The 23942-nt window shown below is 49.1% G+C and overlaps 5 protein-coding genes across 7 annotated transcripts in view; 3 read left to right on the forward strand and 2 right to left on the reverse strand.

Moving 5' to 3' along the window:
* The window catches only part of LOC6495549 (protein prickle), a 58497-nt gene that overhangs the window by 19292 nt on the left and 15263 nt on the right, over positions 1-23942 (forward strand). The window contains exons 1-2 of one of the 3 annotated variants that reach the window (XM_032450929.2): positions 15504-15934; positions 21063-22461. The exons of 1 other annotated variant lie outside the window; for it this stretch is intronic. In XM_032450929.2, coding sequence (XP_032306820.1) covers positions 21359-22461 — 1103 coding nt within the window. In that variant the 5' untranslated portion in view covers positions 15504-15934; positions 21063-21358. Of the gene's footprint in view, positions 1-788; positions 1685-15503; positions 15935-21062; positions 22462-23942 lie in introns of those variants that run through there. One more of the 3 variants, XM_044715540.1, reaches the window with a different exon arrangement.
* LOC6495095 lies at positions 4478-7090 on the reverse strand. Its single transcript, XM_001959040.4, has 3 exons — positions 6514-7090; positions 5515-6459; positions 4478-5457 (listed from the first exon to the last, which is right to left on the reverse strand). Exons 1-3 carry the CDS (start codon positions 6925-6927, stop codon positions 4534-4536), a joined length of 2283 nt encoding a protein of 760 aa, XP_001959076.1. The 5' UTR covers positions 6928-7090; the 3' UTR covers positions 4478-4533.
* LOC6495094 lies at positions 7123-9549 on the reverse strand. The gene is made up of 2 exons (XM_001959041.4): positions 8395-9549; positions 7123-8331 (listed from the first exon to the last, which is right to left on the reverse strand). The coding sequence occupies exons 1-2, from the start codon at positions 9547-9549 to the stop codon at positions 7270-7272; spliced, it is 2217 nt and encodes a 738-aa protein (XP_001959077.1). The 3' UTR covers positions 7123-7269.
* On the forward strand, positions 9741-11603 carry LOC6495547. Its single transcript, XM_001959042.4, has 2 exons — positions 9741-10191; positions 10261-11603. The coding sequence occupies exons 1-2, from the start codon at positions 9798-9800 to the stop codon at positions 11472-11474; spliced, it is 1608 nt and encodes a 535-aa protein (XP_001959078.1). The 5' UTR covers positions 9741-9797; the 3' UTR covers positions 11475-11603.
* LOC6495548 lies at positions 11738-14154 on the forward strand. Its single transcript, XM_001959043.4, has 2 exons — positions 11738-12457; positions 12515-14154. The coding sequence occupies exons 1-2, from the start codon at positions 11747-11749 to the stop codon at positions 13985-13987; spliced, it is 2184 nt and encodes a 727-aa protein (XP_001959079.1). The 5' UTR covers positions 11738-11746; the 3' UTR covers positions 13988-14154.

Genomic DNA, 23942 nt, shown 5'->3' on the forward strand with positions numbered 1-23942 from the left:
AGGACAGTGGTTCAAAATTGGAGGAGAGTTGGTTTTAATATTATTATTTGGAGGGATGGAGATGGAAAATAGAGGGAAGATCCTTTATCAAAAGATCTCCTTCCAGAATCAATATAAATATTAAGTTTTTTATCCTTATATGTATGATTTGTTAGAAATTAAGCAAGTCTTCCTGTGAAAGACTAGCTTTTTTATGAGCCATTTTTGAAGCCAAATATAAAGCCCTGGTAGAACTTAAAGCTAAATAACTTAACCATTTCATAATCCTGAAACCACAGTTCCTGTGAGAGTTCGAACTCGGAAAGGTGAACACCACTCAGACAAAAACACACCCCACCCCTGAAGCATACCCCTGTTGTAGCTCCTTTTCGCTACATAATTTCAACAATATGCGTGCATTGAGCGGCAAGCGGCCCACTCAGCTACCGCCCATCCACTACCCCCTGCCGCCCAACCACTACCCATTAATGGCTACCCCCCAACGCCTCCCATCCCACCGCAATCGGTGAAAACGAAATCAGACATAAAAACATTACATTTCAAACCCTTATTTTACACACACTCTCAAACACACACACACACACCGTAAAAAAAAGGAAGAAAGCGAACGGAGAACTGAAACTGAAGCAGAGAATCAGGCGGAGGACTCAAGGACGTGCGGCGTATTGGGGAGAGTTCGGCTGCCTTCGACAAGGGATGCAAGAGCAATGCCAGATATTAACCCTCCTATGCAGTTGTGTGTGTGTGAGAGTGTGCCTGGGGTTGTGTGTGTGTTGGTCCTTTGTGCTATGTGTTTTTCGCCGTGCTTGTCAATCCCGTCGTGCCAAAACAAACGCAACGAACGGCGGGCTCTTCGCCGATTAGAAGAAGAACCATCCGTGAGTGCAACGCGACCGGAGGCCAAGCGCTCCGTCCGTCCATCGATTCCGGGTATTCCGGGCCAAACTGATAACCTATCGGGATTATTCCCAAAACGCGATAATAAACAATTAATTCTAGTGCCAGATGAGTGTAATTCCCAGGAAATTTCCAACAAATCTGAATCTGTGACAGTGAGCTCAACTTTTTTGCCATCCGCCGGTAGTCTTTGTTATTGTTTGCTCCCGAAGCTGCCGCTTCTTTCCTTTCCTTTCCTTTCCGAGAAGTGTACATGTAGTTCTTTGTGTCGCTTTTCCTGAGAGTGTGTCTTTTTGCTCAGTGTTTGTGTTTTTCTGAGTCAGCGCAAATGGCAGTGCGCATCTTTGTTTAATCAAAAAAAAAAAACAAAGATACAATATAGAAAAAAGAAAAAAACCCGAGGCTTTTCATAGAATCCAAGTGCCGGTGAAAGCGGCGCCAAAATCTCGGCCTGTGTCTTGTGCTTTTTTTGTGTTGTTGTTGTGTGGTTTCTTTTGGCAGAAACAATGAACAATTCGCTTGATAATTTGCATGCCGATAGCGATAGTCGAAATCACTCGAGCCACAGTAATAATAATAGCAGCAACAACAACCACGGCAACAGCAACACCAACGACATTAGCAACACCAACGAAGTCCTCCAAAACGATGGCGACTCGGACGAGGAGGTCATCGAGGGCATGGCGCTGCTGGAGGGCAACTATCAAGTGCTGCGCCAGTGGGTGCCACCCGCCCCCAACTATTGGGATGCGCCGCCCAAGGCCATCATCAAGTCGGCCGAAGTCAGGTAAACAAAAAACTCCCCCTGGGAGTCAGCCAGCAACATGCAATATTGCTGCAACACCAGCAATATCTCTTATGGCTAGACTATTTATTTAGAATTCAGAAAACACCTCCGAACTACAATAAATTGCTTGAAATTGTTTGAAATGAGATGTATGGGCCTAGTGGATATGTATTGCAAGCATAAGTGCTGTCGCCACAGCAACATGCTTATGCAATTAAGAGTGCCATTGCTGCCGCCACATTTGGCGATTGCCTTCAATAAGTTTTAATTAAGTGCTTCGGGTTTGATTTGACAGCGCATTCCATTTTGCTGCTCACAAATTGCACAGCAATTAAATCGAATCAGCTTTTCGAGGTTCGAGCCGGAGTCTGGGTCTCGATCTAACGGACCAAGGCAGCACTCGCCGCACTTGCCGCCACGTTGCAGTTCAATAAAAGTGCAGTTATTTGTAACGCACTTTTATGGCCACACATGCGACATGTACGCCGCATTGGAACAGGCCGGAGCGGTCCAACTACACGAACCTGTCCCATTGCCCCCAGTCTCCGCCCTCTCCTTAGATGGAAATCTCAATGGATTTGGCCTCGGCTCTCCGCTGAATCATTTTCGCGTCTTAACAGCCTGCAATTCATTCAATAAAATTTTGATTATTATGGGCGTCATCAAATGCGACGAGTAGCATTTGCATGTTGATCGGCAACTAACCGAAGCAAATAAATACGTTTTACTATGTTAGATACCCTGGTGGCATGGCTTAGAGGGGGTATATTAGTGACTACTAGTATTAGTTAAGACATAAACCTTTCAAGGCTTAGCTACTCTGAGTTTGGTTAAGAAAGTTTGACAATATATGAGTAATATTCCGAGTTATAGGTAACTTCTGAAGGAATATTAGCTCTGTTTCTGGTAAAGATCTAGATCGATAAGCCATCTACTATAACTTCTATATTATTTTATAACCAACATTGTTAGTCAGAAGAACTTAACCTTTGGCATTGCAGAAAGGCTTGTCTCAGCAGTCTCTCGATTTGGAGGAATCTATCTGCATTTTGCATTGATAGTTTGCCAACCGATTATACAGATTTATTTGTCTGCCTATCCATCCGTCCGTCTATCTGTCCGGGTGTCTGGCTTCACTCAACGAGCGCCATCCGTCGGCGTCTGGGCCTGGAGTTGCTGCTGCTGACGCTGCCGCTGTTGTCTCACTGTCAACACCAAGTGGTATGCAACATGCAGCTGGAACAAGTGCCGTGGCAGGGGCAAGGAGCCGAGGAGGCGGCCAGTGTCTTCGACGGAGTCGCCAGCCATCGTTGACAACTGCAGCATGAGTCTGCGGAATTGAGTTGCAGTCGCCGGAGCTGCACATTGCAATGGTGTATGCTATTTGCTGCTGGCTGCCTGTTGCTGGTAAATAATAAATGCGTTGCCTGAGTGCATGCGAAATGGAAAATCAAAATGCAAACGCTGCCAGATTTTTGCTCTGCCACTGCCACTGCCACTGAAACTGCTGGATGCACTTGAAGCGGCAGGCAACAATGTCTCCCCGCTCCGGTCCGGCTTCGTTTTGTTTTCGCCAGCCGGCCCGTTAAGTGCATCCAAGTTGCAAAAAGGAACAGAAGCCAGGGAATATCTGAGGCATCTGAGGCAGCTGAAGCAGCGAGTTTCGCGTTGCACGGCATTGTTGCAAGTATCTTTTGCACGTTCTCAATATGCATTTCTGAATTACAATATGTTGATTGCATTTCGCCGGCACCGGCACCGGCACCGGCACCGCCACTGTCACGTAGCTGGAACACATGCACTCCAGGGCTTCCAGCCGCCATAATAATGATGAGTATTGAAATTGCCAACAATGCCGGTGCATTTCCGCACCCCAGCCCCCCATATAGCCCACTATCCGCTCCCACCCGGCTTCCTTTACTGCGGTTAGTTCCGAGCGTTCTTTGTTCTTGGCCAGGATGCCTCCCTTGAAGTGGTTCGGGCTAAATTACTTTATATTTCTGGTATTGTTCGTTTCCAGGGTAATTGATATGGCTCTGTTTCACTCGGCTGTGCTCGGTATTTGTCCCTTTTGTTGGGAGAAAAGTTTGCCAAGCGAAAAACCTCCTTTAACTTCCTTGGCTTTGGGAGTCGTGGTCGGGGTCAGGGTCGGGGGAAACCCCAAGCCACATGAAAGCCTCGACCCCCTGGCAAACCGCAGATGACATAATTAATGAGCCTTTGAACCTCTGTCTATAAATAAGGAATTGTTTATACCAAGCTCTTGTTAATTTTGCACATGACTCCTAAATAAATCAATTTTATATTTTCCCTTTTTCTCGTTTTAGGTGAGTTGATACACGACATCCACGACAGTTCCCTTCTCTTTGCTGACGGTGCCAGTCACAATGGCAACATCAACATCAACAGCAACATCAACAACGATATACAGGCAACGCGGCAACTCCTTCCAGCTCCGTGTATTTTGAATTGTGTGAAGGCGGCACGTCAATGTCATTGAGTCTCAGGGCAAATGGCTGGAGAAATTCCAGGCCGAACAACGAAACCCGAGGCAGCAACTACTTGGCCGAAAATTACGATGACTTGTCACACGAACCAACTTTTTCTATTACCATTATAGGTTATTTCGGTGCTGTTCGGCGGGGATTGTTAGCAAATTAGCACACCAGTCAGACCCATAAATTGCAATTTGCTTTCGATGTAGGATAGGGGTTTCCAGGGTGGTTCCTATTACTCAAGACCTCCACTTCTCAAGGCATCAACTGAACCATAAACTATTTCTTAAACTTGCAATTGAAACCAATAAGCAGTTGCATTTCTTATATTCAAGAAACAAAGTACCCTACGCCCTAGGTAGGCACCACTTCGGTGCTTTCAATCACCGAGACAATGTCCTCAGCCATGTTGCACAGATGTGAGTAGGTCTGGATGTAGAGCGAGTCGCGGAAATACTTGGAGTGGTACAACTTTCGCATCACCGCCGCCCGGATCTTCTCCTCGTCCAGGTTCGCCTCGCCAATGATCTCGAGCAGCTTCTCCTTGTCGATGGGGGTAATTGGGGCGGGACGCGGCCGTTCCACATTGTCCTCATCTCCCTCTTCGCCTTCTTCGGACTCTCCGAGCAGGCTGACGTAGAATCGCTGCAGCTCCGGCTTGAAGAACGACTCCTCCACGGTGAACATAAGCTCCTCCCACTCGGCAATGCCGTTGCAGATGACGCCGCGCACGTAGATGAACCGAGAGCGCTGCTTCTGTTCGTCCTGCTGGGAGGTCGTTTCGAGGGAATCAGCAGGTCCCAGCAGCGGGGAGAGGAGCTCCGTGAACTCTGCGAACAGCTTCTCTCGCTCCATCACACCCTCTACCCGCAGGACGTATTCCTTGATGGTGGTCAGTCGGAAATCCCACAAAGGCTCACGCGGCTTCTTGACCCGCATGTGGAACTTTCGGAGCACCTCCAGGTCATCAAAGCGGGTGCAGTTGTAGCCCGGATTCAAGCTGTTGAATGCCTCTCGATCGTCCAGGGGCCGCTCATAGGGACAGCAGGCAGGTGGTGGCACCACCAAGGGCACCAGTTTGCTGAGGTGCATCGTCAACTGATCGACGGCCACGGCGTCTGACTTGCACACGCAGGTGCACTGCGCCTCCAGCAGCTTGGCCATGTAGTCCGCTGGAGGCGTGCAGCGGCCATGGAAACGCAGTAGCAGCGACTCCTGCCGGCTGCAGAAGATTCGGGGCTCCACGAGCAGCAGCCACAGCTCCACGGCCATGGCAACCTTTTGAGGCAATAGGTAAGGAAGCTATAGTTATGGGTTTTCTAATGGAGTACCCACCTTGCGTGGCTGGTAGAGCACCACCAAGCTGCGGGACTCCCCATAGGCCAGTCGGAAGCCATCCAGATCGAAAAGAAACTCGTTGTCACGGGCCAGTAACAAGGATCCACGGTTGTAGAAGTACGTGCTCTGCTTCCAGGAGAAGGTCAAGGTCTGCCGTCCGATGTTCGTCAATTGCAAAACGTGTTTTTTTTGGCGCCGGAAGGGGTTACAGGAGAAGCGAGTCACAATTTCGTAGCACTCGCTGATGCCACCGGTGGCAGTGTCCCCCGGCAAGTAGTCCACTCCATTGACCCGTAGCCCCAGTTCCGGGACTACATCTGCAACGGCAGAGTGCTCCGTTGTGGAGCATTCGGTAGCCTCCATTGAGGCGTAGGTGCACTCCTCGGAACAGATCGGGGCACTCTCGGTGTTGGTAATCGTGTGGAGGGATTGCACTCCCACAAGAGTCGTACGGGGAGCTGTTACCAGCTTGGAGACATTAGTGCCGGTGACCTGTAAGGCGTCCAAGTCTGGAAAAAACTCGAGCACATTCTGAATGGCTTGAAAGCGGCCCTGCAGCCGCTCGTCCAGGAACTCTGATTGCAGCCACCCGGGAGGAGCCTTCTGCTCAAGAGCGTCCCGGCCCAGTAGCTCTCGCTTGGTCGTGTGGGGCAAACCAATGATCTCAACGTCCTTGTAGCCATCCCTTTCTGCCTTCGGCTGGGTGGCCGCCACGCCGAGCGTAATCTCGCAGGTGCACGGGTCCTGCAGGTCACCCAGCTTGGCGACCGGAGGCGCCACTATCTTCTCGCACTCCATGCGGTCCGCGTAATCCATCAATCGCTTCACCGTCTGCCCATCCCGATTGTCCAGGGTGGCCCGCCGGTTGAATAGCACCTCACTGGCCATCTTGCCAGTCCTCTGCTGCACGCGCAGTTGCATCTTCTTCCGCTCCAGCAGCACCTGTGACAAGAACAAGCTGAGGGCTTGTAGTCAATCTCCTTAAATATTACTCACCTCCTTCCAATACCGTAGTCTTTTGTCAATATTTGCTTCGCCTTCGGGTTGCGGGAACTTCATGGCATTCACGTGGCACGACGATGAGGTTTCAGGGAAGTCGCCACGCCGCTCCGCAAAGATCTGGGTGATGATCTCCTCCACCATTCGCGACGTGTACTTACCCATGGGCGACTCGGTCTTCTTGTCCAAAGCCCTCTCAGTGGCCGTGGAGGCTGCGCTAAACGTGGAGGAGGGCAGAGAGGCCAAATTGGCCAGCGTGAACTTTGAGATGTTGTCCGATCCTGCGTTTATACTGTTGAATTTGCGGTTCAGCATGGACGCCCCCCCTTGGGACGTGTTCGAATGTCCAACGCGATGCAATGTCTGGGTCGGTACTGCATCCGACTCCAATCCGTCATCAATACTATCCATTTTGTTGGTTTTATTGCGTTTCGGTTGAAATGTTTGGTACGAAAATATATGTGCAAGTCCTTGGAGGAGACTCACTTGTTGCCAAGTAACAATTTTAAACGGACAGACAAGTAGTTTCTAAGCCAACTCTATGAATACCAGGCTACCCTCCCTTTTGAAGCTTTCCGTGTGGGTGACTATGGCAGAAACAGTCTCTACTATTTAGAATGGGTAGCGTCAAGTTATTATTAATCAATTAAATTATAATTCCATTACATGTTTTTATGGTAATTCGATATTGCAGAACAGTTTAGAAAAATATATGAACTTGCATCGACTTGGATCGGGCCTTTCAGATTGAAATCAAAGAACAGTGGTACTCTCAATAACCGACACGATGTCCTCGGCCACGTCGCAGAGCAAGTTGTAGGTGTGCATGTAAAGTGCATCCCGCAGATACTTGCTGGTCTTGAGTCGCTTGGAGACCGTCACAACGACGTCTTCTTCCTCGGATGGAGACTTCAAGTTGTCGGAAAACGGAATCATCTTATGTATTCCCCTCGAACTAAACGAATCCAGTGAGAGCCTGTCGTCATTCAATTTCTCCTGGCGCGCTCTCCTCTCCTCCAGGACACGCAGAAGCTCCAGCTTGAAGAACTGGTCGTCAAGGCCCAGGGCCATCTTCTCCCACTCGTCGACGGCACTGCAGATGGTGCCACGGACGTAGATGAAACAGGTGCGTTCCCGCTCTGGGTTGTGTTCCAGTTTGGTCAGGGCCTCGCAGCGGTTGCACTTCATCGGCTCCAGCATCTTAATCATCTGAAGATGAAGGTGCTCGCGCATAAGGCGGTTCTCCTGATTGCTAATAAATCGGCGCAAGGTGTCTAAGCTCAGGTCCCAGGGCCGGTCTCGAGGCTTCTTAGCCACCGAATAGAGCGACTTGAGGGCCTCCAGGTCCTCGTAGCGCTCGCAGCGATAGTTCATGTTCTGGGCATTGAAAACCTCGCGTTCGTCGAGTGCCCGTTCATAGGGGCACAATAGGGTGGCGTTTTCGATGATCGGTGCCAGGGTGGCGTGCAAGCTTAACAAATCCCGGGCCTGTTGCTCCTGCTGCTTGTCCAGCGGTATCTGTTTGTGCATCTCGAGGCGGCGTTTATACACTTCCGGCACGGTGCACTGGCCCCTTATGATGACGTCTAGGCGACGGGAGTTACAGAACGGCGACCGTATGATGCACAAAATATAACGTAGCGTGTAAAGCCCCACATGCTGCGGCTGGAACATTATCCGGACAACACGGCGCTCCAGTGGCTCCAAAATAAACTCACTGCGGTCGAAGATCAGCTCGGAGTGCATAGGTGGCCGATCAGTGCGAATACGAATCTTCGGAAACCAGGAAACGTTTACCAACTTCTTGCTCAGATTCTGTTAAAGGAGAGTCATAAACTGTCGGTTTGGGCCATACAAAAAGGGTCTATACAAAGTTACCTGAATGTCCAGCAAAGGCTTCACGACTCGCTGGTGCGGATCGCAATTGAGCTCCAGCTGAATTCCCTTTCCAGCGGACTTCACTGAATTATCATAATCGAAAATGACTCCGTTTATCATCACTCCGTTGACGTCCAGAAACGGATCCAAGTCCTGGACCCTCACTTTGTGGACAGATTTTTCCTTGGTGGTGGGCGCAGATTTCGGTTCCATGGAATCGACAATGGAATCGATCTCCTCGCCCTCAAAAGAGCCTAGATCGAGCTCATGATCTGTTTCCAGCTCCTCCTCTTCCACGGTAGAATCGCAGGAGAGGGGCAGAATGGGAACCTCCCCGAGCTTGGTGATCAACGGTGTATCGGAACTCGGAACTGTGTAGGTGGGAATCACCTGCAGCTGGTGGATATCCGGCGCAAACTCCAGCACTTGTTGGATAGACTCCTTCTTCTCCTCGAGTTGCTTAACCAGCACCTCGGAGCGTTGCCACTGGCTCTCGGGGGCATCGGGGGGCAAGTTTATGGCAGCTACTTCCTTTTGGGTCACCTGCGGTAGTCCAACAAACTCCACCTCCTGTATTTTCGGTTCGGCTAAGAACAGTTCCTTAATTTCGCGACAATTCTTTGGATCGTCTCGTGCCTTAAGCGAGCGTATTGTGGATTTCTCCTTAAGTTGATCGATGGGGCGCGAACGATCGGCGGTGTCAAGGATGCGAAGGATCATCTTCTTGCTGGCGTCGTCAATGGTCGTCGAACGGTTGAAGAGCACATCTTCTGCACGCTTGCCAGTTTGACGTTCGATGCGCTCCTGGATTTTCTGGCGCTGATTCAATATGCGGTTCCAGTTGCGGAGACGGGGGTCCAGGTCCAATTCCGGATACCGTATCTCCCTATTTTTAAGACCCGATGGCCTGGACATCAATGACTGGCCCACCCTCAACGGTGAGTCTCCTATGCTGGAGCTCTGCTTCAGATTAAAGTTTTCCAAGCGCAAAACATCTGTCAAGATGTCTTCCATAGTCTTCGTTGCCATGACCTGCAGTACATCCGGCTCGTTGTCTTCAATTTCAAAGTTACAAAGGTTCTCCCTGGTCTCTGTGCCCGAAGCATCCTTCGCCGTTATCCTCTTCGAGGCTGATACCGTGTTTGAGCTAAACATTTTTCCGGTTTTAGGGCTCGCAGGTCACGGAAAGTTATCTTACCGGTGCGAAACCGATCTCAATAAATGGTGTATTTTTGAGTTTTAGTGTAGAATTGATTTTATTTTACAAGTCAGGAACGTTTTAAACTTACTGCTTTGTTTTTGGAGGGAAATTCTCCAAGTTACTGTCGGGACTCAATATTAATTATATATAAGTAAATACTTTTACACAAAGTTACCCTTGAAATTTATAAAAAATCTAAAAAATGAACACGAGTCTTGCGAATGTGCTGATCGGGGAAGATTCTGCCAATGGGGGTGCCCATCCTGGCGACTTGGCCAATGACATAATTGACGACTTCCTGACAAAACATCCCAATGAAGGCCACTACGAAGAGTCTTACTCATGGCATGAGCCCTGCTTGGCAAGGAGCAGGAGCAAGTGCAGCGTGGATCGTCGACTCGAGTACTGGAAAAACATGCTCATCCAGAGAAGAGCCCTGCAGGAGAGACTGCGAAGCCAGACGGGCAGGGGACCAGCCCAAATGCTTCACAATCGTCCTCAAGGTCCTGAAGATTTTCTGGAGATAGTGGGCGTACCGCAAGGAACACCTGGCAGCGCTATGAGAGAGAAAGATGAAGTACGTTTTTCAGATCGTGGTAAATACCTCCATCCAAAAAATTTTAGCATCAATGGGTTTTAAGGGACTTCTCTTCACATTTACTCAGATGCCATATGCGGCTGCGTTCCCGGCCTGTCAAGTCCCAGCCAAGTCTTCCAGGGCTTCAGTGACCTGGACTTGGGACTCGACAGCAGCAGTTCCGTATCCAAGACTGAGTCTATCCTCCTTCAGCAGCGGTCCGGATCCAGGGTAGGAGTAGGAGAATCTCTCTCCCTTAAGTGCGTAGACGCCAGCCCAGACCTATGCATTCGCATCAATGGGATAGCCTACAAGCCGGGCACGCCGGAGTTCTCGCCGACCGTGGAGCGCACCTTCACCTGCCATCCTTTCCAGCGCCACGTCCGCATGGTAGTCCGTATCGAGAACAGTGGTCGGTCGCTCCTGCAATGCTGCTGGCAGCGTGTCAACTTTTTCTCAAACAATAGGACGCTTCTCCGGGACGGTTCCAACAACTTTCTGTTCGACACTCAAGCCTTCCAACTCCGTACCGGCGAATCCCGCGACGTGACGATGCTCTACCAGCCGCGCACAGTGTCCATTGTAAAGATGCGATGGCTGCTTTACACCCGACCTCGTATTTTCTTCCGCCGACCCTACGGTCTTACTCTAAATATCCACGGACGTTGCACCCCGCCCAAGGAGTATCTGGAGCGGCTGATGGTAGAGAATACCCGTGCCCGGCTCTTGCAGTTGGAGTCAAGTGGATCTGACGATGAGGAGATGGATGAGGAAGAGGAGAAGGGCAAGTCTTTGATCTGCCCGTATTTCCGGGAGATGGAGGAACGGGAGGTATTCAACATTCTCAATCGGAGCTATATCTGCCATACCTATGAAGATCTGGAAAGGCTCCATGCCATTTTCGAAAAGATGAATAAATCGTCTACTTGTTGGGACCTCAGCGTACAAAGTCTCATGCACCTCGTACTCACTGTGCCAGATCTTGAGGCGCGTATCCAATTATCCGAGGAACTAACTACCCTGCTGAATGGATTGAGGAATCCTTCGGGACCATCGCTTTCCATTTCAGACTCCCCGCGGCTTCTCCAGAAGCGGGGCACTTCGGAGCTTTTCTACGTCCGTGGACTTATCGTTAGTCGCCTAGACGAATGGGAGCAGCTGGCGATGGAGCTGGAGGGAAAACCAATCGATCGCAAGTACTTCATCAAATGCATATACACGTTGTTGTACGGAACGATTGGCAACACCGTGGAAGATATAGTGTCCATAATCGAGTCGATGGTTGAATCTAGTGAATTCTAGTGACCGTTCAGGTTTCACCCATTAAATATTTATTTATATATTATTTTATAGTTCTGGGTATGATTTCTAATGAATTCCATTTTAAGTTATATCGTCATTGGTCTGAGAATAATCAATTATACATACAAGTCCTTGTCAAGACAGTTTAGTTCCCAAAATAATTATTCTCAATTATATTTTTCTTACAAAAAAAAAAAAAAAAAACTAAAACAAACATAGTTTTCGCCGAGCGAGCAAGCAAAAATAAAATAAATACGAAACTAATATACAAGATGAGTATACAGAGGCGGGGCCACATTAGGGCTTCTGAGCAAGTGCCCATGTCGCGGCATCGCTCCTGGCTGTACTCCTTCATGAATTCGGTGGAGACGAATCGTTACCAGGAGTCGCACAGGAATGTGCTGGAGTTGGGGTCCACTTCCACGTTGGAGGATTTGGCACGGGCCACCGTCCTCAGAGAATTGACGACGCGGGACGCCAAGGCGATGGTGACCGACATCCTGAAGGAATACTTTGATAAAGATAAAGGCCACGCCTCGGTTTCCTCCTCGGAGTGCTCGCTGCAGGACAACCTGTGCGAGTCCCTGAACATGGATCCCCGCCTCAAGCTATGGTACGACACTCTCCAGGACCGCGCCATCGTCCAGGCGAAAATTCAGCGAAAGCTGGGTCGCCGACCCGACGAGATGCTGATCAATCTGCCCACCACAGTGGGCGCCCGGGACAAGGGCACTGTGAACCGGATCCTTGATCTCGCCAATCGCATGAACCCCACAGCGTTGGCGCAAAGGAAGCCCGTCGAGACCCCCGCGCAGCCCGACGCACAGCAGTGCCTGCCGCCGCTGCAGGAGACGCTGCCGCGCGCCGAGCAGCTCGGGAAAGTACGGCCCGAGATCAGTGCCCTGACCAAGTCCACCAAGGAGGAGATCATGGGCAAGACGATTCACCCCAAGAAGAATCCCGCCCAGTGGCATAAATCGAAGGTAGGCATGAGGTAGACCAAATTGTTTTGATCGGATTATTTTAGCCCTGAACCCAAGGTCCTGGATGCGCGGATCGAGCGCCAGAGCGAGGACATCAAACGGATAATCGACCACTTTCCGGAGCTGGAGAATCTGGAGGTGGTCGGCTCATGCATGCAGGAAGTAATATTCCGTAACGAAGCCCGCGGCAGTGATGAGGGGGATATCGAAAAGTTATCCATGTCTTCCATGTACACCATTAGCAGTACCAGCCAATCTCCAGTGTCTGAGGAGCAAAAAGAGCCAACGGACCTCCAGCCAACTTCGGAATTGGTTCATCCAATGAAAGGGGCCGCTGTCAAGATTAACGGTGTCCTCTACTACAACTCCGCCCGCCGATGCCCAACACCGGAGGTGGCGTCCCTGTCCTTTGAGTGCCACCCCTACCAGAACAAGGTCATGGACTTTCTGCGCATCGAGAACGTTGGTCGCTTGGTGATAACATGCCAATGGAACATGCAGGATCCGGGGAAGCGCATTAGCCAGGCTTTCGCGCCGGTGGTATCCCTAGACGCGTTCCTCATAGGAGAGATGGCCTTTACTGTTTTTCCGGGCGAGGTTCATGTCTGCCGAGTCCTGTACCGACCACGTGAGTGCCATTTGATACGCCTCCGCTATGAGCTCCGCATCTTTCCGAATGTCCTGGGCACGCTGCGCAGCTGCTTTGTGGTCCGGCTGATTGGTAAATGTGTGCCGTCGCCGGTGTACACGGGAAAGATCATACGGCAGAAGGAAAAAGTTCTCAGCAAGTCCAAGAAAAAGATGACCGATACCCTGACCCAGGAGCAAGCTTCCCTGGTGCCGCTGTTGCAGCCGCACGAAGTAGTGTGTCCCTACGAACGGGTCTTCGACGAGCGGGAGGTCTTCAACGCCGAGAACCCGGGCTACCGGTGCGAGCGGTTCGACGACCTGGAGACCCTGAAGGCTCTCCACCAGAAACTGAAGAAACCACGAGAGCCGGCCTGGGATCTGCGTCTGGAAACCATCCGGGAGGTGATCCTGCGTCAGGCCCAGCCGAGCGACAGAGAGCTCTACTTCGGCCAGCTAATCATGGTGGAGGAGGCCATCAAAGGGGGCGGGGCCGGTCCTGCTGGAGATGGAGATATGGTTTCGCCCGCCCGCTTCGGACGGAATACTGAACGGGACCGGTCCCGGTACATCTATGTGCGCGGCTGCATCGGCAACGGTATCCAGGAGTGGGAGGAGATGATGGCCTCTATGGAGCTCAGTGCCCTCAAGCTGGACATCACTCGATTCCAGGCCAAGCGGCTGGAAGCCGAAGAGAATGGGGAGGACGAGGACGAGGACGATCCGCCGGAGCTGAAGCCTTGGATGCAGAAGCTGCGACGAGAGGATCCTGCCCTGTATCTTCTCAAGAAGCTTCGCTCTCGGAAGACCTACAGGGACTCGCTATACATCCAGACCTATTCGCACCTGTGCGACCTGGCCGAGACCGTGGTGTCCGTCATCGAAAGCACCCAATACGTTTAATGTTAGTTCCGTCCAAATTCCGTGATTGTCCAAATCGAATGTGTTTGTCTAGCTTTAAGTTCTATTTTGTTTGTCGATTCTCTTAAAGTCTAAATTTCAAGTTTGCCAATGTGATACAAACAAAATAAAACTTACAGATCCCCAAGGAGGGTCTATTGATTCGGAAATCTATTAGTCCGTACAGGAGGGAGGACCAGAAACTATTTTTTGTTTTGCCCGTCTTGGGACACACCTGTGCCTGTCATATTAAGGGAACTTTTCCCATTACCAGAGGCCGTTATGAGCCAACAAAATTGCCCATTTGCCAGGACTTCTCGACCACGCCCCTCACCGCCGCCCTACTTAATGGCGCGCAAATGTCGGCCGAAAAAGTTTGAGCTTTGTCTTTGACTTCGATTTCTGCTAGTTTGCAATGATTTGATGACACTTTGGGGGTTATTTTATGCCACTAATAAACGACCACTGAGTTGGCGTGTCAAAAAGTTGTCGGCTGGCACACCGGGCTGCTCTTTTTTTCCGAGGGACGTTCCAGGTCCGATGGGGGTGCCGGTCCAAATGTGGCGGCAAACGAGGCCATTATGCCTGCAATTAGCCAAATTGATTTTCTGATAGCGTTGACACCAACCCCAATCCCCAGAACATATTCATTTCGGAAACTATTTCGTTTTTTTACTAATTGTCTTTAAATTTCTGTTTTTCTTTGCAGGTAAGCAGAAGAAACGCATTTCTGTGCTAAGTACTGTGGGTAAGTCTTTAGAGGTGCCGGCACCTCGGGAGCTTCACACGCCGATCGTCGATGGTCTATGCTCAACCCACAAATCATAAATTATGTACATACCACACACACAATTTGTGCCTGCCCCATGTGGCATCTTTGAGGGGCAGTGCAACAAAAAGACGCAGCATTTCCGCTCGCACTCTCGGGTCCAGTGTCTAATTAGCCCAAGACCGCTCTGGCTGCTGCTAATGTGCGGCCTAATGATCTCCAGCCCGTTCGCATGGTGACCAACTAACATGGTCAGCGGCAATTAGCCTTGAACCCCTCATGCGGCCAACACGGTTGACACTTTATGGCCAAGAGGCCGTGAAAAAGGCATCTGTCTTGTGTGACATAAAAGGGGTTCATCTTGCCAATTAGGTCAGCTTAGGGATTATACCTAAAAACATCGATTACTTTTAAACAAATCCTATTTTATGGTTACCTTATGGGAAAACATGAAGATTTTCGTTTGTAAATGTCAATCTTTTGACCCGATTTTGGGATATTAAATATATATATGATTTAACTATTACAACCTATTAACTATTACATTAAATAGAACCTATTTTCCATTTATATACCTACCTTCTTCACCTTTTCCATAATTTCCTTTTAAACTTAGTCTCAAAGAGAATAGTTTCTCCCATGCGATAAAGTGAGTAAACAAAACCGTTGCATACTTTCAGGCTTTTCAGAAAGTTAAGCCCCATGTTTGATCAAACTCTCTCGAACACGCAGGTAACTTCATTGTGGATCCCATGTGCCACCACCAGGTATTTCCATTTTAGGAAGTGCAAGCAAGTCGAAATATCAGGCCTCCCATTCGCACGCAGCTGCCCCAAGCCCCAACATGTCGACACGACATGTATGAGCAGCCCGAGTGTGGCCATCACAAAGTGAGAAAAAAGATCACGAAAGTCACATTGGGAACCACATTCAAGTTTTAAAAGTTTTTGAGATTCCGGCGCGATCGGTTGGGCTTACACCTGTTACCTGTGGTTACCTGTGTTTTGCCGTCGATGTCGATACCGCATCGTGTTAACTTGCACCAGATCTGTCAATTATCGCTTCCGCTCCCCCGAGTCGGTGCCAAGTGCCCAGAAACCCAGAAAAAGGCTTAAAAATATCCAGTTCGTTGTTAATCCAGTGCAGTGTAATCAGTAGAATAAAAAGTGATCCAAATTAAAGTAATAACTGGCGAATCATATGCTGAAATTGTGCCGAAAACGTTCTTATGGATACACATGGATACTCCAGCTCGCCTCCAGGCCAAGGCACAGATACAGATACTTTTGCGGACACCAATGGGTGGGGCGACAATAAAACTGCATTGAAAATCAAATGAAATTCGAGACCGATTTGATATGCGGGGCACAGGCCGACGACAGGCGTTGTCTCTCGGCTGCCCTAGCCCAATATTTTTATGGGCCTATCGAGTGGCCAAGAACCAGAGGCCAACGAGGGGGGAGGGCTATCGAAAGAGTTGAGCAACGAACTCGAACAGATAGGAGATAGCAGTCATAGACTTATGCACATGCCATGATTTATTTAGATGCGTCGGGTCTTATTCGCGCACTTTCACCAGCCACATAGCTACATCTTAAGACAGCATCGCGGAATGAAGTCATAACCAAATAAGCTTACGACTTGCCCCACCACATAAAACATGGCAACATGACTTGTCCGGCCATAAAAACACTTGGCCGAAAGCCCGAAAATAATTTGATTACCGGGCACAGAGCTGCTCTACGCGGCTTTCACCCCCACTCGCCCCTTGATCCAATTAGCCACAGCAATAGATCCAATCCACTCCGGAGATCCGACCAGCCAGCTGCCACCCACAGGCGGCCAGTCGGTCGGTCGCTCTGTCGGATTGTAATGAAATTGACTTACATGGTCTCCAATGTGTCAACAATGGCTTGTTAGCAATTGCAGAGCCGAAGTGTGTGGGCCGCGGACATGGGTTGCCAACTGAAAAACACCTTATTGACAACAGACATTTGACTTCTTGGCCAACTGCAGTATAGTTATATGTGTGAGAGCATGTTTGTGGGCCGGGAATCGAATTTATCTTTGATTTCTAATTGCCTGACATGCCAATTTAAATTTAATGTGCTTGAGATAAATAGATAGTTCGGTTCTTAATCGAATTCCTTTGAGAGATGTTGTCTTAGACCGTTAAACTCCAGGTGACTCGGGCATTAAGGGGAATGGCTTTCAAGGAAGTATCCCCCTTTAGTTATGGTGCCTTGTGGCACCACAGCAGTCCCGTCCCCCGTCTAACCAAATCAATTTTCGCGCCGCTTTATTAAGAAATTCTTCATAATTATATAGCCTAGTGCCGGCGGGCAAGTCGAAATAAAACTGTTGTTTATGGCCGAGTTGTGGCAACTAGTAGTCTCAATTATGGCTCTGGCTGCATCAACTTTCTCCCTCACTTGGGGCAGCCACGGCTGCTTAACCCCAATCGACGCCTCTAACTAACTGGCGTGTTAATTTGTTGGCCAGTTCCTCGCACAATTGCCGGACCATGAAGACGAAATGCCCACAGAGATACACGGCAAGAAACAAGAAAGAATCTCCCTGGAATGATTGGCTCTTTACAGTTAAAGTTTTTTTGGTTAGCATAACAAAGATACTGGGCCTTAGCAGACTGCCAGTGGCTGCCAGTGGGTCAACAACCTAACCTTCGTTATGTCAGGCAGCGTCTTTGTCTCCCCGTCCCATTATTTGCATATTACACATGTCTCGAGTCCACTTTGAGTGGCAATTAAAAAAGTATTTCTATGTCTCACATAGCTTCCAGATCTCCCAGTGCCAGGCTTCCTCTAATCCATTCATCACACTGAGGCGAAATTCGGCCTGTAAATTAATAAAGCCGCGTTATGAGCTTTTAAAGCGGGAAGTCGTAAATGAATAATGCCTCTGAAATGTGGGAATGCTGAGCAGCGGACGCCGTCGATATGAGCGCGAAACCCAATTTGATCTGTCATCCTGTCAGCTTGCGTTAGTTTCCCAACCATCTGCCGTGCAGATAAGAACGAGTTCCCCGGGAAAATTGAGCAGCTATTTACCATGCCTCCTCGGCTGCCAGGTCTCTTCGACTTACTTTGATTGCATTTGACATTTAACACGAGTGCTCCGCCGATTAGACCGGCAAAACGCCCACACGGCCAAAGTTTAGTGGGCGTGCCTGGCTGGATTTTCATTTTCACTTCACCTGGGCCCCCCGATCGTGGCTTATGTAAGCTCAATTAAAAAATAAATCGAGAAGGAATTCCAGAGCAGAGACAAACTCGATTTGTGAGCACGGCAATCAATTTCTGGGGACGGAGACAAAAGGCATTTAGCACCGCGCTCCCCGATTAGGCAGGCGTGAGATTATTATCTGGTCCAATGAAATATGAGACTGTCAGACAATGGCTCATTAGATCCGAGCCCTGTTGACTGGGCCCGGCTTTCCCCAAAACTAGTCGGCTAGCGGGCCTAAACTGTGTAATTATTGCGGCCTGCCCAGCTAGCTTTCAGAGGCTTTCTGAGTCTTAAATTATAGTTGGGCCGTAAAATAGACAAACAAGTTAATCCATTAGCAAGTGAGACATCTACGGCCGACTTGGCGGCTAGTTCTTGGCTGGAAAGAACCGGAAAGAATCCAGCCTTGTGGTCCGCTATTAAATGCATATTTCTCATTGTTTATATTGTTCATCTGGCGGGCTTTCGTATGTTAATATCGGAAAATGTGCCATCGGACTGCATAATAAATTATGAAACTTTACAGTTGCATCTCCCGGGAGCGAGAATGAGTTGTCATGTCTGCGGCTTTCTAAACCACTTAGGTTGTCTCTGATAACTCCATAGATATGTCAGATTTTCCGTCTCTGAATGGGATTCTTGATAAGACAATTTGGTGGCAGTCCAAAATGGGCTTTTCGATGGAAAAGCCCGAGAGAAGTGGGCGCTCACGGAGGCGAATACAAAAGGTGGCTCGGGTAGCTCTTTAAGAAATAAGCCGCAGTGAACGGCTTCGGCTTCAACTGCTTAACTGTTGGCCGGGAAAGTAAACCAAGACAAAGCAATTGACTTTTTAACCTGCATTGCTGTAAATTACACTCGGAGAAAAATCTGCATAAATAGCTATAAAATTAATTGCGTCTGTCTGCCATTTTCCACGCAGTTTCACAGCCGCTGGCCATGAAAACTAGAAACTAGACAAATGCCCGGCAATAAAAGGCACCATAAAAGCATTCGGACAAGGGGTTGTTGCCAACAGTCCACTCCACTCCACTCCACTCCAGTCCAGTCCTGGCCAACTAGCCAGAGTAATTGCAATTGGGGATTGATGACAGAGCCGCCAGTCATACGGAATATCTGAAAAAATAGCAATGTAATAGGCAACTTCTGTATTTGCCTCGCATATTACTAATACGCCCAGTTAACCAACTAGCCAGTTACTCAGCTAACCCGCTTGTCAGTCTGATTTCAATCAGTCTCGTGCTCTGGCTCGGCCACTGGGTCAGACACGGGCTCGGATATTAACGCCGGCAATTTTGCATCAGATCGGATCGGATAAATAACGCGACAAGCATCGAGATGGCGTCACTTACATATGTCGAACACCAACCAGAGGAGGCATCAATAAATTGTAACGGTGCCTTGCGGCATCCACTCCACTCTTGTCCGATCTGATCCATCCATTCTTGGCCTTCCATCGCCGGAAGTCTTTGTTTGGGCATTGGTCTCCATTTTTGCTTTATGATTATTGTGTGATCGCGTTTTAATCGTCTTGGAGTGGTGCAGGGGAGCAGCAGATTTCTTTGTGGCACATGTGAATCATGCGCAAGTGCCGCTTTTCCGTTTTTCCCATTCGGAGAACTGGTTTCCCCCACTTACCCACTCATTGGGCTCTAATCACACCCGCCGTCTAACTGCAAATCTGGCCGGGATCGCGTGCTGCGGCCAAGACTATGTTGCGGTTGGAAATCATCTTCCATTTCTGACTTGGCCGGAAACCGCATACCCCCCGACTCTGTCTAAGAGGGCACTCGACTGTGCCTGCAATTGTTCTTTTTTATAATTTAATTATCTTCTGAGGAGATATTTGAACTCTATGCCTCACTGGCTGACTGTTTAGCATATCGGAGTAATATTTAAAAAATTCCAAAAGACAGTTATTTGAAAATGGAAAAGAGTCTTCATTCTTGTTTATTTCTGAAAACTAACTACAAGTTATTACGAGAAAATAGAGACGTCAATATTGTTTTTTTTCTTCTCCCTTGGCCATCTCTCACTCTGTGATCTTTGATCTCTGGTAATCTGATAAATATTGCCTCCACTTTTGATTGACAGCCTTTCCATGGCATTGATCTCATAAATATGAGCCAAGACCCTGCTTTTTGTCGACTCCATTAAGGCAGTCTGGGAGCACTAAGCTAAAAGCAGCTTAATGCACTCTCAAACACAGCTTGGCATCGCGATAGAGTCCGGAGATTGTGGCAGGCAACACACACAGGATGCTGCACACTCATAGAGTACGAATGCGAATACGTTTGTACGTGCAGCCATCGGTGGTAAGCTGGAATTGCCGTTGAGGCATTCGGCGGCTACCACTCAACCTGAGGCAGTTGCAGTTGCAGCAGCTGCCTCTGCCTCTGCCTCTGCCGCTGATGATGATGAAGATGAAGATGAAGTTATTATTATCTGACAAGGGCATCGCCGCCATGGAAAACTGCATTGGCCTCGCACTTAGCCGAGCTGTTTTCCACATTTTCTCCTCCGCTACGTGTCTGCTGTCTTTATTAGAGGCGTGACTAATCGGCTCGATGCCTGATGTCCGCAGTACCTTCTCCGCCTGTCCGCCTGTCCACTTGTCCGCTTGTCCGGTGTCCATTATCATCTCCACTCTAGCCGTAAGCGTGTACGCAGCACTATTTGCCTCTACATCCAATCACTATTAAGGGTTCAAGCTGCCAATTTCCAGTGTCTACAACAATTTGATTAAGTCTTGGCTCTCCGATTGCAGCTTCCGTGTGCGGTTTGGGGAAAGTGTTAAGAGCATGCTTCGGCGGTTTCCATCTAGTTTGAAAGTAAATTATAGGCAATCGATCAACACGGCGGGCTTTTGTTTAGTGATTTTCAGATTCGGGTCGAGAAAGCTGAGTTTTCCTCGGGCTGCATAGTATCTGTATCTGTATCTGTGTCAAGCGATAAACTAAAGATAAAACTTCACAAAGGAGTGGAGTTTTCTCCATGTGTAACCATGACGAATGTCCAACAAGTTGTGACAACAAAGAGTAATAGTATTCTTTTATAACCCAGTCTTTAGAAAAGAACTTAGTTAAGCCTAAAAAATTGGAAAAAATTTAAATAAATCATACAATAAATAACCGGAACCAATCGCCACTCGAAGATATAAAAAACTAAAACCAAACATAACCACAAAAAACTAATTAACATTCCACATAAAACTTAATTTTAAAACAAAAGAACGATACAAAAACTAAAGAACAACACAAAGACCCAAAACAGTTAAGAGAGCAGAATGTCATTGCTAACAAGAGAAGGCACAGAGACCAGAAAATAATTACGGGCCAAGAACAATAATAATAAGCAACATGACCGGCCTGTCAGCGGCAGGAGGAGGTTCAGGAAGAGCCAGCGGGCCGGAGGCTGTTACTGGCCAGGTTGGAGAGGCCACTGCCAGTGCCAGTGCCACCGCAAATGCCACTGCTACTGCCACGGCCAACATGGAGCCAGCGATGGTGCCACGAACCGCCAATTTGCTGGCATGCAAACAATGGTGGCGCGTCTGCTTTTTGTACGGCGACCAGCAGAAATATTATCGACAGCTCTATAGCAAGGCGGCGGCCCAGCGCCTGGCGGACGCTAATCAGGAGCCCGACAATAAACCCGGCGATCGGAATCAGGATCGGGACTACGACACCGTCGACTGCGATCTTATCAGGTCGCAATTAGATGCTGGCGAAGATGCGGACGATGGCATTGATCTGGGCGATGGTGCCCCCAAGCCGGGCAAGGGCAACTCCTCCCCAGGGGCAGGGCGACCGCTCTTTCCGCTCTCCTCTTCCCCGCGTCGCAGCAAGAAGCTCCTGCGATCGTTGAGGGCACACGTACGAGGCGAGAAGCCTTCGCTTCCACCTTCACCTGGGGACACGGAGCAGACCCAGAGGAATGCTCGAGTCACGGTGCTGGACGATCCCTTTCTCTTCGGCATCGACGCCGATCACCTGGGCGATCTGGTCCGTGGAAAGCGGTACGGTCCCCTGGAGGTCAGTGAGAATGTGTCCAAGTTCTTTGCGGACCAGGAGGGCACCGCCCAGGTTCTGGAGATCATCGAGCAGGAAGAGGAGATCCTGCCGCCACAGGATCAGGACACTGAAAAGCCAGCCCTACCGCCCAAGCAGAAGCAGCAAAGGCCGGTGCCACCCCTGCCGCCACCGCCGGCGAATCGGATTACTCAAAACCCAAACCAAAACCCAACCCCAGAGCCACCAATGCGACCCCTGACCGCCGGCGATCTACAGTTTCTGAACTTGAGCCTGCGGCAGAGGAGTTTACCGCGCAGCATGAAGCCGTTTAAGGATCCCCACGATATCAGTTTCACTTTCAACGAGCTGGACACGAGCACCGCCACGGCAGCTTCAACGGCAGCGGAAGTGGCCACCGGAGTCACTGCCGCCCAGCAGGAGTCAAATGAGTGAGTAACTTTCCAGCCAGTTCATTTGTCAGATGCGATTTGGCATCCTTCGCAGTTGTCCTGTCTGAGTTTACAGGGTATCCATTCCCTGTATCTGCTGACAATTTAAATGCATAAGTTTTGTTGGCCGCAATGATTGATTACCGAGAGTTCGGGAGGAGAGGCATCTCCAGCGCGGCATCAACTTGTTGCGCAAGCCGCCGGATAGCGATACTGATGCCGCAGCAGGAGTCAATGAACACACATTGCGTGTTCTGCGACCGAGACGAACCACAAAGTACACGCAACAAGCAGCGGCAGTGGCAGCAACTGCAAAGCAACTACCCGAGGCAACTTGTTCTTGTCTTCTGGCTGCCTGAAACTGAAACCCCAAAGACAGTGGTGACAGGCGTGCGTAAATCGGCTCAGAGAAAGTCCGCTGAAATGGGGATTAATCTTTTTCTTTTTAAATAAGATTAAAGTCTCTACAGTGTACAGGTTTTAGATTTGAAATTGTAAAATATCTTTTTCCATATACTTTTACAATTAGCAACAGCATCCTTTTTAATCTTTAAGAGATATATTTTAAAAGAAAAGAAACTATTATAATAATATTTTATAATATATAATATAATTTGATCCCTGAAAGTCTAAAGCAACTTGCCCCAGTGTATTGATGTTGGCTGTCTGGATCGGTTTCGCTGCATTGCACATGGAGTGCAGTAGTTGCAAGATCCCCAGCTCCTGCCGGGCCCCTCTACCCTCCATTTTCATACGCATCACTCACAACGGCAAACGGGCCTCCGCCTTCCACTTACGCGGCCTCACTCGGGTTACGCATACGACGCATGTGCCCCAGGGCCGGCGGGGCACAACCAACAACGCCGATGACGACAACTGCCAAAGTGTGATTTACCAGAGGCCTTTTTCCTCTTGGCGAGTGCAGATGGTGTGGAGCTGGGAGCTGGGCGCTGAGAGCTGGGAGTAATGTAAGGCAAGCGAGTGGCTGCATTTCAGCAATTTTAGTGCTCTGCTACGGCGAGCTCCGCTTTCATGTCATGATTTTGCATAATGCCATGCAAATATCGGGCCCTAAGCCTAAGTTATTGTGTTTTGCGAATGGCAGGCACGCAGCTTATGAAATATGGCCGGCGATTGTTTTCCCGCAACCGCATGACATTTCCTCCTTTTCATTCTGCCAGGGAATTGTGCCTTGTGCCCTGTGCTGTGTGCCGTGGGGGCTGTCTGGTGGTGGAAAAGACAATATTGGCATATATTTCCATGGACATTTAAGGGCTTTGATTTAGTATGCATGGCTTTGGGGCAAACAAAAGACTTAGGCAACGAACTCGGCGACCGCAGTCGTTTGCGAGTTTGAGAAAAAGAGCTTCACAACTCAATTAGTTTGGGGAACCCAGCTCACCACGATAATGATGCTCGCTACAATGAAGATAATGAAGATGAACTTTGGCAACCACAAATTAGAGATTCATTCGGGAGCT

This window comes from Drosophila ananassae, chromosome 3L (genome assembly GCF_017639315.1).
Source record: "Drosophila ananassae strain 14024-0371.13 chromosome 3L, ASM1763931v2, whole genome shotgun sequence".
NCBI lineage: Eukaryota > Metazoa > Arthropoda > Insecta > Diptera > Drosophilidae > Drosophila > Drosophila ananassae.